This window comes from Mobula hypostoma, chromosome 6, assembly GCF_963921235.1.
Source record: "Mobula hypostoma chromosome 6, sMobHyp1.1, whole genome shotgun sequence".
Lineage (NCBI taxonomy): Eukaryota > Metazoa > Chordata > Chondrichthyes > Myliobatiformes > Myliobatidae > Mobula > Mobula hypostoma.
Window position 1 is genome coordinate 175297883 of NC_086102.1, and position 12310 is coordinate 175310192.

The following is a 12310-nucleotide window of genomic DNA, read 5'->3' on the forward strand; positions in this document are numbered from 1 at the left end:
ATAGTGTGTTTTTCTGGCTTGTTTACTTTAGAGTTTGTGAATATGTGCCATTATTAAACATGGTTCGTCACATCTTCAATGTGAATTTTGCGGTAGTCAATAGATTGTTTTCCAGTCTATTAGGTTATGTATATCAAGCAAATCACTATTCTATTTTTGGTCTTTTCAATATTGCATTAAAATAAAATTACCATGTCTGGAGAAAATGTTAAGAGTGAAACAAACGTATAAAATTACGTAAGTCCACCTGATGAGACTGTCTCAATTTTCATTTATTTATATCCTCATTTCTCCCTGTCTTGGATGAGCCCCTCACCTTCCATATACTGCTCGTTCTTTCTCTCTCAAATACTTTTCTTCAATATTCTTGTGCCACAAGTACATTTAATACACATCCAAACATCAGCAATAGAGGGTAAAATGAAGGACTCAAAGAATAGCACACTACTTTGAATTTAGTCAGTTCTCAGAATATCAACTTATTGCCACAGAATAACATTTTCACATTTTCATTAATCTTATTCCTCTTAAAAAGTACAGACACATTTGAAATTTGGTGTATTGCAGTTCATGATAGTGAAAATAATCAGTAGTTCTGAAAAGTTATGGCAATCAATTGGCGGAAGAGAATGTTTAAAGGTAGGACTCACAACACGCTGGAGGAACTCAGCAAGTCAGGCAGCATCCGTGGAAACGATGAGTCGACGTTTCGGGCTGGAACCCTTCGTCAAGACTGTAGGGGGAAGGGGCAGAGGCCCAATAAGGAAGGTGGGGGGAGGGTGGGAAGGAGAAGGCTGGTAGGTTCCAGGTGAAAAACCAGTAAGGGCAAAGATAAAGGGGTGGGGGAGGGGAGGCGGGGAGGTGATAGGAAAGGTGAAGAAAGAATAGGAGAAAACACAATGGGTAGTAGAAGGAGGCGGGACCATGAGGGAGGTGGTAGACAGCTGGGGGAGGGAGCAGAGTGACATACGGATAGAGGAAGGGAGGGGGAGGGAATTACCAGAAGTTGGAGAATTCTATGTTCATACCAAGGAGCTGGAGACTACCTAGACGGTATATGAGGTGTTGCTCCTCCAACCTGAGTTTAGCCTCATCATGGCAGTAGAGGAGGCCATGTATGGACATATCTGAATGGGAGTGGGAAGCAGAGTTGAAGTGGGTGGCTACTGGGAGATCCTGTCTGTAAAGGGTTTGGAATTCATACACACCTTTCCCTGTCTTTTTCTGCTTGCTTAGCCATTTCACTTTTCAGTTCTTCAAGTCGCTGTTGGTATTTTTGTTCTAAGGTTTCCCTTCTACGTTGCTTCTCAGCATGACATCGCTTTACCTAAAGGCAAAGTGATGAATATTTTAATTTTTGAAAGCCGAAACAATTTTACTTTATGGAAAACTGGAAAAAGAAGGCATTTAATCTCTTCAAAATAAAAACAAAAGATGAGTATCACAAATATGTACAGTATCTGAAATACATCTTATGGAAAAGTTTGTTTGCTGATGAACTTCAATAAAAAATAAATTACAAAAAAAAATGTTTGCATTTGTTCTTGATCCTTCAGTGTGTAATACAGCATGAAATGGTATAGCAAATTATGGGATCAGAAACAAGGCAAGCATGAGCAGAGTTGCAAACAGATACAACCAGGTTTATCATTCTTGATTCTTCACACAGTTGTCTGATTTGAAGTACATATTTATAGATGACAGGTAAAATCAAAACTGAATTACACAGTCTGCAACTGTAACAGAGAAGTGTACAACACAGGAACAGACCCTTCAGACCACAGTACTGTGCCAAGCTATTTAAACTAGTAATTAAATGCCTAACTAAACAAATCCTTTCAGTTTACAAAATGTCCATTTCTCTCCATTATTTGCACATTCAGGTGCCTAAGAGCTGCTTGAACACCTGTATTGTAATTGCATGCACCAATAACCCTTAACACCCAGAAGACCAAGGAGATTATTGTGGACTTCAGGCATGCTAGGAGCCACAGTCACGTCCCCATCTACATCAATGGAGCTGTAGTGGAGCATGTATCAAGCTTCACTTTCCTTGGTGTCCACATTTCTGAGGATCTCACCTGGTCCCTGAACTCCTCCTGCCTTTATTTCCTGCGGAGCATCAAGAAAGCTCACCCCTGATCCAGGATACTGACGGACTTTTACTGCTGTACCATTGAGAGCATACTCACCAACTGCATCTCAGTGTGGTATGGCAATTGTCCTGTATCGGACCGCAAAGCACTCCAGCGTGTGGTGAAAACTGCCCAGCAGATTATTGGCACCCAATTGCCCACCATTGAGAACATCTACCATAAGCGTTGCTTGGGCAGGGTGAAAAGCATTATCAAGGATGCATCTCACCCTAACCATGGACTTTTTACTCTCCTCCCATCTGGTAGGCGCTACAGGAGGCTCCGCTCCCGCACCAGCAGGCACAGGAAGAGCTTCTTCCCTGAGGCTGTGACCCTGTTGAACCTCACATCACAGCGTTAAGCAGTATTGCACCCATATTGTACTGTCTCAGTACTTTTATATTTGTGTGCTGTAGCACTTACTTTTTATTCACAGTTATTTTGTAAATAACACTATTCTTTGCATTTCTGGTTAGATGCTAACTGCATTTCATTGGCTTTGTATCTATACTCGGCACAATGACAACGAAGTTGAATCTAATCTAATCTAATGCATTTCAGGTACCTACCATTCTTTATGTAAAAAACTTGCCCCACATATTTCCTTTGAATATACCATGCCTGTTAGTATTAATACATACCTTTTAGTATAAGAAGTTTCAACTACTGAAGTCAAACATACAATACACATTCTTTACCTCCCTTACAACCTGGATAGCAACTTTCAGGGAGCTATGGACTTGGACCCCAAGATCCTATTGTACATCAACACCATTAAGATTCTTGCCATGAACAGTGTACTGCCACTTCATATTAGATCTCCCAAAGTTCAATGCCTTACATTAGCCAGACTAAATTCCATCTGCCATTTCTCTGCCAATTTCTACAAATGATCTATATCTCGCTGTGTCCTTTGGCGATCTTCTAAATTATCCACAACACCACCAATCTTTTTTTTATCATGTGATCTTGTTAACCTATCCATCTACATTTTCATTCTGGTGATTTATATATGTCACAAACAGCAGAATCCCTGCACAGATCCCTGCAGAACACCACTAATCCAGACCTCTAGCCGGAATAAGTCTTATCAACCACTACTCTATGTCTTCAAGCCAATTCTGAAACCAAAGGGCTTATTCACCATGAATTCCATCCATCTTAATCTTCTGAATGAGCCTAAACATAATTAAGATAGATATTAATTCTCAATACTGTATTTGTTTTGAGTCTCTGAGGATATGTAAAGAAGCACATTGCAATTAGCTTTATGTCCTTTCATACAGTAATTTAAAAAGGAGAGAAAGCTGCCAGATTACCAGTTAACAATTCGCAATGTACAAACCACCTACCTTTTCTTTATCGATAGCTCTACGGCACATTTCCTTTTCTACTTCTTTTTTATGTTGCTCTATTTCTCTCTCTTTTTTCTCAGCAGCTATAACAGCTTCCAGTCTACCCATTTCTTCCTGTTGTGCACGCATTTGTTGAACCTGGATACAACTGCCACAGTATTAATGATAATAGAAGTTCACACCTTTGAATGTTCACATTAAAATCACTTTCCTTTTCTTCAAAATAGAGTTCAGCAAAGGTAAAAGCACCACATCATGGATATGTCACCAGCTGGTCCAGAACGAGGGGTCACAGTTTGAGGATAGAGGGGAAGCCTTTTAGGACCGAGATTAGGAAAAACTTCTTCACACAGAGAGTGGTGAATCTGTGGAATTCTCTGCCACAGCAAACTGTTGAGGCCAGTTCATTAGCTATGTTTAAGAGGAAGTTAGATATGGCCCTTGTGGCTACAGGGGTCAGGGGGTATGGAGGGAAGGCTGGGTTCTGAGTTGGATGATCAGCCATGATCATAATAAATGGCGGTGCAGGCTCGAAGGGCCGAATGGCCTACTCCTGCACCTATTTTCTATGTTTCTATGTTTCTATAAAACACACATCATCCGAAGCTCACCCACAATTGAAGGATGATGAATTGGGAGACAAGTTGACAAGGTGACAAGGTATAAGAGTATATTAAATAATTTTGTAAAATAAATATCTACTAATTCCTCAATTTAGCACTACAATCATATTTTAATGTCTCTATGAATCAATATTTCTTCATACCTTTTTGTTTAATTCAGCACAGATTTGCTGTTGCTTCTGTCTGTCATGTGCTTGTATCATCTCAGCTTCGTGAACAATACAGGCTTCAGCAAATATCATCATCGTTTTTGTCAGTAGGTCTTTCTTGTCTCGGGCCCAGCTTTGAATCAAAATCTTCCAGCGTTCCCTCTTATATTGAAGCGTGTCCCATAATCTCCAATGCTCAAGCTAGAACAAACACTTTATTATTTTCTCAGCAATAATCTATTTTTCATACTTCTCTTATTAATTGATTTTATTTTGAACTCTGTTCTGTGAAAAGAAGTCTTAAAAGGAAGATATTTATGGGATAATAAGTTATCTAGAAATCAGGTAATTATTTAGTGTTGATGAATGGTATACATATGACTTAATTTGCCCAATATGAAACATTTCTAGCTAAGGCACACACTATTCTGATCATGTGATCCCACTTCCAAAAGATCCATTTTCTTAAATCAACATGAAATCGTGATGTCTATACAAGTCACATTAAATGTGGTGTATTAAATTTTGTAAATGCATTAGATGAAAGTCTGAACAATTTCAAGTGACACTTCAACTCTTTGTGGGCTCTCGGCACTTAAGGTGTCTGTGCAAGTTAAACATTGTAGGTTTGTTAAATGTTTGCTTACAGTGGTTGGATTCTTTCTGGCCTCAGGCACAATGGCACGAGAACAAAAGATCAAATAGTTTGTCTCTGTGTGTCTTGCTGGATTGAACCACTGTTTTGCTTCGTTCTTGGGACTTCAGCTAGACTGAGGGATCGCGATCAGTGCCTAGGATGGACCCAGGGTGATTTCACAAGTTGGAATTCGGTGTTCCCTGGAGAACAGCAACAATCAAGTGGGGACTTTGAATGATGAGCCCTGAAATATTTGTGGAAATCTTTGTAACTTGTGTGGTTTATTAATAAAGTAGGCTTAAGTTATTTTGTTGTCCGTGTATGCATATTACCACATTTCCTGGACACACTCATGTTGGTTTGGGTCTTTTGGATCTGATCAACCCAGGCCATTACAGACACACACTATTATGATAATGTGATCCCACTTCCAGAAGAGCTGTATTGTTAAATCAGCTTGAAATCTTGCTATCTATATAAGTCACATTAAATGGGGTCACATTTGTCCAGACCAAATCTGCCAACTTTATTGGAGCAAATTTCCAGTCATCCACACTGAATGAATTACACATGTTCTCAATCAAAGAAAGTGAGTATTTATAAGTAAATAAAAGCAGGAGCCAAGGGGTTCATTCATAAGATTTTCCAAAAGACACAAACTGGGGGAATAAAAAAAGTTGAACTTAGTTATTCCCACTAAATGTCACATCCTGAAGCAACTGAGAGCATTAAATACATGAAAGCTCCCAAGACTAAACAGCTATAGCGCACTCCAGAACTAACCACTTCTCTAACCAAGCAGTTTTAATACAGTTACAAAACTGTTATCTACTTTAGTAACAAACAAAAGAAAATCTACAGATGCTGGAAATCCGAGCCACACACACAAAATGCTGGAAGAACTCAGCAGGCCAGACAGCATCTATGGAAAAAAGTACAGCTGATGTTTCAGGCTGCCTGGCCTGCTGAGTTCCTCCAGCATTTTGTGTGTGTTGCATCTACTTTAATAAATTTGGAGTCCTCATACAGGGGTTCACCACAAAATGTTGATTATCCCTTTACCTCTACTGCCTGACCCATTGAGCTCCTCCAGCATCTGTTTTTTTTTTGCTCCATATTCCAGCATCTATGGTCTCTTGTAGCCCGCCTTTGGAAAATTGCTCAGGTACATTCTGTACACAGAAAGTAGAACAAATCCAGTATGTTTAAGTCCCACTCAGTTTTATCTCAATCATCAGCATAGTTTTGGAAGATGCTATCAAGAGTTTATCAATGGGCACTCATTCATCACCAACTTCCTCACTGATGCTCAGTTCAGTTTCACCACGAACACTTAGCTCCCAATATCATCTCAGCCTTAGCCAAAATACGGACCAAAATGTTCATATCCAGAGGAGGGATGACAGCGACTAGCCTTGACATCAAGACAGCAAGTGACGACATGAGACATCAAGGAGTCCTGGTGAAACTGAAGTCAGTTATCAAGAGGAAAACACTCCGAAGGTTGCAGAATAATGCAGGGAAAAAAAGATAATAATTGTTGGCAATCAATCATAGCAGCCCCAGATACAGCTGTAGCATATTCAACCATTTTTAACTGCTTCATGAATGATTGCTTGTCATCATAAGTTTTGAACTTATGTCTATTGTTGATTTTACTATGGGCAATTCCATTAGTAAATCCTCCATTTGGCCCATCAAGTCTGCTCAGCAATTCTATCAGGACTTATTTATTATCCCTCACAATCCTATTCTTCTGCCTTCTCCCTGTAATCTTTGACAGCCTGACTAATCAAGAATCTATCAACCTTTACTTTAAATATACAGAATGACTTGGCCTCCACAGCTGTCTGGGGCAATGAATTCCACAGAGTCACTATTCTCTGGCTAAAGAAATTCCGGTTCATCCCTGTTTGAAATGGATGTCCCTCTATTTTGAGGCTGTGCCTTCTGGTCGTAGACTCACCTTCTATAGGAAACATCCTCTCCACATCCACTCTACCTAGGCCTAACTTGTACGCCATTCAAGGATGGTCTAATAAGCAACATGATCAGAGCTCGAAGTTTTCGACGACTCCGAGTCAGACTGTGGTCGGGCATGGCGGGAAGAGTTTTCTTCCTTCTTCCGTCTGCGTGAGATGTGGGACTTTTGAGAGACTTTGAACTTCTTTACTGTGCCATGGCCTGTTCTTCATCAAGTTATGGTATTGTTGCACTGTTGTAACTACATGTTATAATTATGTGGTTTTAGTTAGTTTTTCAGTCTTGGTCTGTCCTGTGTTTCTGATCGATAGATAGATATACTTTATTAATCCCGAGGGAAACTTAGTTTCGTTACAGACACACTAACCAAGAATAGAGCGTAAATATAGCAATACAAAAAAAAACCAACAATCAAACACCAAAATGCAAACTATGCCAGATGGAAAATAAGTCCAGGACCAGTCTATTGGTTCAGGGTGTCTGACCCTCCACAGGAGGAGCTGCACGTTCGATGGCCACAGGCAGGAACGACCTCCCGTGTCGCCAAGTGTTGTATCACGGTGGAATGTGGCCGAAGTCCAACAGTAAAAAGTTCAATATCCAGTCTGCAAACACTCGATCGTAATATACCCCGGATTGCACCATCCGTTGTTAGCCAGAACAGTAAGCACCCAATTCCTTTACGATTACTGCTCTCAGTGCACTTCCAGTCAGGCGGAACGGTATTACTCACCGAACTCCTCTTCTCCAAAAGTCTCTGTTGTCTCAACCTGGTCCTCTTTCCTCGGCTTTGTGATCCCCCTCTGTGTGTTTTCCTCCGGATTTCAGCAGGTGTGTCCGCCGCTCTGTTCGCTAAACCGGCCGGTGTTTGCTGGTCCGTGGAATACACAATGCGACCTTGCTTCTGTCCCGCGTGTCGGGATGTAACCCGGCACACTGGAGGAATATTGTATCATTTCTTAATGCATGCTTACTAAATGACAATGAAAGAGGACTGTGTGTCCTCATAATCTAATCTAATCTAATATTCTATACCTCTAGAAATGAATACCAACATTCCATTCGCCTTCTTCACCAGCAACTCAACCTGGAGGTTAACCTTTAGGGTATCCTACACAAGGACTCCCAAGTCCCTTTGCATCTCTGCATTTTGTATTTCATTTGCCACTTCTCTGCCCATTCCCCTAAACTATCTAAGTCTCTCTGCAGGCTCTCTGTTTCCTCAACACTACCAGCTCCTCCGCCTCTCTTTGTATCATCGGCAAATTTAGCCACAAATCCATTAATCCCATAGTTCAAATCACTGACATCGTAATATATCGTAAAAGGAACAGTCCCAACACTGACTCCTGTGGAACTCCACTAGTAACTGGCAGCCAGCAAGAATGGGATCCTTTTATGCCCACTCTCTGTTTTCTGTCAATCAGTGAATGCTCCACCCATGCGAGTAACTTCTCTGTAATTCCATGGGCTCTTATCTTGCTAAGCAGCCTCATGTGAAGCACCTTGTCAAAGGCCTTCTGAAAATCCAAGTACACCACATCCACTGCATCTCCTTTGTCTACCCTGCTTGTAATTTCCTCAAAAAATTGCAGTAGGTTAGTCAGGCAGGATTTTCCTTTCATAAAACCATGCTGGCTTTGGCCTATCTTGTCATGTGCCTGAAGGTACTCCGTAATCTCATCCATAACAATCAATTCCAACAACTTCCCAACCACCGATGTGAGTCTGACAGATCTATAGTTTCCTTTCTGCTGCCTCCCACCCTCCCACCACTGTGTAGTAACATTTGCAATTTTCCAGTCATCCGGTAAACGCCAGAATCTATTGATTCTTGAAAGATCATTGTTAATGCCTCCGCAATCTCTCCAACTACTTCCTTCAGAACCCGAGGGTGCATTCCATCAGGTCCAGGAGACTTATCCACCCTCAGACCATGAAGTTTCCTGAGCACCTTCTCAGTTGTAATTATCACTACACCTACTCTACTTCCCTAACACTCTTGAATGCCCAGTATACTGCAGATGTCTTCCACTGTGAAGACTGATGCAAAATACGCATTCAGTTCCTCTGCCATTTCTGTGTCTCTCAATATCTCCAGCATCATTTTCTATTGGTCCTACATCTACCTTCATCTCTCTTTTATTCTTTATATACTTAAAAAAGCTTTTAGTATCTTCTTTGATATTACTTGCCAGCTTCTGTTCATAATTCATCTTTCCCTTCCTAATGACACTTCTTAGTTTCCTCCTGCAAGTATCTAAAAGCTTCCCAATCCTCTATCTTCCCACTAGCTCTGGCTTCCTTGTACACCCTCTCTTTTGCTTTTACTTTGGCTCTGACTTCACTTGTCAACCACAGTAGTGTCCTTCTTCCATTTGAAAATTTCTTCTTATTTGAAATATATCTGTTTCGCACTTCCCTCATTTTTTGCAGACATTCCAGCCATTGCTGCTTTGTTGTCCTTCCTGCTGGTGTCCCTTTCCAGTCAACTTTGGCGAGTTCCCTTCTCATGCCACTATAATTTCATTCATTCCACTGAAATAACAACACATTGGAATGTAGTTTCTCCTTCTCAAATTTCAAAGTGAACTCAATCACATTGTGATCACTGTTTCCTAAGGGTTCCTTAATCTTAAACTCTCTTATCACCTCCAGATCATTGCACAACACCCAGTCCAGCACAGCCAATCCCCTAGTGGGCTCAACATCAAACTGTTCTAAAAAGCCATCCCTTAGACATTCTAAAAATTCTCTCTTGAGGTCCAGTACTGGTCTGATTTTCCCAATCCACTTTCATGTTAAAATCCCCAACCATTATTATGACATTGTCCTTCTGACATGCCTTTTCTCTCTCCTGCTGTAATTTGTAATCCACATCCTGGCTGCTGTTTGGAGGCCTGTATACAACAGCCATTAGGGTCCTTTTACCCTTGCCATTTCTTAACTCAACCCATAGAGACTCTACACCTTCCAACCCTTCAGCCCACAATGTTGTGCCAACCATGTAAATTACTCTAGAAACTGCCTAGAATTTCCCTACTGCATAACCCTCTAGTCTTCGAAGCTCTGAGTTTGCACTGATTTACTCAAATACACATTGAATAGATTTCTTTCATATTATTGGAAATACTTCGTAAATGACTTGAGACATAACATGGTAAATACAACATACAAACTCTACGCTAATTAACTGGAGTGGATAGTCAATTACATTATCGATGCTGTCTTATTAGAAAGCAAAGCAAATGAGTTATATCTTAGACTCATTTGTCCAGAAATGCCTCATTTCATAAATTAATTGCATAGCATTCCAGAAGCAAGAATACTAGCCAATTTTTACTTCTTTAATCGGACAAGTTGCTGGCTAACTATGGAAAAAAGATTGCTACATGGGCTTAAATATTTAACTTATCATGACTGGGCATTCTTGGACTGCACAACTGACTCTGTGAAACATACATTTAAAATACTGGATAATAGTATCATGGTGGATGTGAGGATTTTTTGTTAACTTAGAATGCAGTCAGCGTGTGGAATTCGTTTCTGTTGCAAAGGTGCTGGAAGCATAATTAATCAGAGATTTCAAAGATGAATCTGATAGGATTAAAGTAACACTTCACATGTTACGTAGAAGTAATGGGAGAATGAAACTGATCGGATTGCTTTGAAATGGCATTGACTTGTGGATTAAATGGCCTCAAGTACCAAAGCTATTTTATGTTATAATAATGCAAAAAAAAAGATTTTTGATTAAGTCAACCAGCCGCCTCAGTTATTTTGGTTTGAAAGAACATAGTACATTTACTATTATAAGGAGTACAGAGATTCTTTTGCAATGCTCCCAAAAATGCTTGAATTTTCTGTGTGATGGGTGTCTTTGATATTAGTCCCAAATTTTACTTTTGAAAATATGAATTTTACACTATAACCCTGCTTTCATAGAGCAGTGTCAGTTTCATCCTTGGATCCCAACATTTATACAGCAAGGCCAATAGCAGGTCAAGTGCAACACGGCACCTCTCTGACAGCAGGCAATATTATTTAGGACTGTTTTATAATATGTTAAGCAATCTGGCTACATCCAGATGGTTCAGGAGCACAGTGAGACCTTCATGAAATATCAAAGGCATTTAATCAGTCCCTATTTTATCTACAGCTCTTAAAGGCATTATCTGGCTGAAATACAAATATCAAGAAACAGCAAATGTGGTAATAAAAAAAACACATTTGCTTCAAGTTCATCCTTTAGAGTATGGGTAGCCATAGACACTCAAACAATATCCAACCAATGATGAAACAAACTGATATACTACATACTTTGCCTTACTTAACCATGTTCTAAGCAATAGTAATTCTTAACATCAAGTTCTGCATTATTTTCAGAATTTGCATATCTCTATTGTATCTTGAAAACCAAGATGGAATACACTTTCAAGGTGCTATAGAAATGATGGCTTATATAATTTTAGTACCAACCTACTGTACTGATAACATCATTCTCCAATATATTTCTTATGTGTAATAATTTACTTTTTATTAATTTTACATAAACTGTCTGTTTCTAAAAAGACAATCATTTATTGACCCACACCAGTTGTTCTTGGTAGGTGCTAAGGAACTAACTTTTTCAACAACTGCAGTTTAAGGCTCTCTCAGGGTTGATGAGTGGAACATTACAGAATTGAGATCTGGCAATGATGCCAAAGAGCAATATATTTCAAAGTGAGGATGATGTGTGACTTGGAACTTGGAGGTGGTGGTGATCTCATGATGTTTCTGTCCCTGTGCTTCTTGGCAGCAGGGGCACGGGTTTGGAAGGCTCTGGAAATACTGCACTACTGAATACTAGAGCCCCTAGATTTCTTCCTCAATATCATTCACAGGAGTTGTATGTTACTATTCAAAATTCCTTACAGCACTCTGAGTTTTATCCACAACTGGAGCATTAACATAAATACAGGTATTTTTATCTATTTGGTTTTATTGGTTCTTCAGTTGCTTCTTCCGTTTCAACTACCATCCCAGCTAATCACTTGTTGGAAGTTTGACTACTCAAGGAACTCAAGCAGTTTCATATCACTTATCTGAATAAAAGAGAAATTACTTCAAAATAACATTTTGAAACAGTGTACACATCTTTCACTATTTAAATGACAAACCATATCTTGCTTGGACTTATGTGGTAGCAACCTCATCATCATATCCAGGAAAAGCATGCTTCGATTCTGTGTCTCATGAGAATACAAATCCGCAATAACTTGAAAAGTCCAATGTTCTTCTTCACTCCAACCACAATTTCTGAAAAAAAAAGATATGCAAATCATTGTAAACACAAAAACATACTTATTATAACTGTAATATAATAAAGGTAAACTTAAAAGAGGTATCTTTTCTTATTTTGATGCGCAAGACGTAAGGAGTAAGT

At 39.6% G+C, this 12310-nt stretch overlaps 1 protein-coding gene across 1 annotated transcript in view; it reads right to left on the minus strand.

Moving 5' to 3' along the window:
• LOC134347733 (coiled-coil domain-containing protein 148-like) overlaps positions 1-12310 on the minus strand; it is a 118226-nt gene that overhangs the window by 17654 nt on the left and 88262 nt on the right. The window contains exons 9-12 of the mRNA XM_063050133.1: positions 12045-12183; positions 4257-4463; positions 3488-3628; positions 1209-1327 (exon numbers count right to left, since the gene is read on the minus strand). Of these exons, the coding sequence (XP_062906203.1) occupies positions 1209-1327; positions 3488-3628; positions 4257-4463; positions 12045-12183 (606 nt within the window). The remainder of the gene's footprint in view (positions 1-1208; positions 1328-3487; positions 3629-4256; positions 4464-12044; positions 12184-12310) is intronic.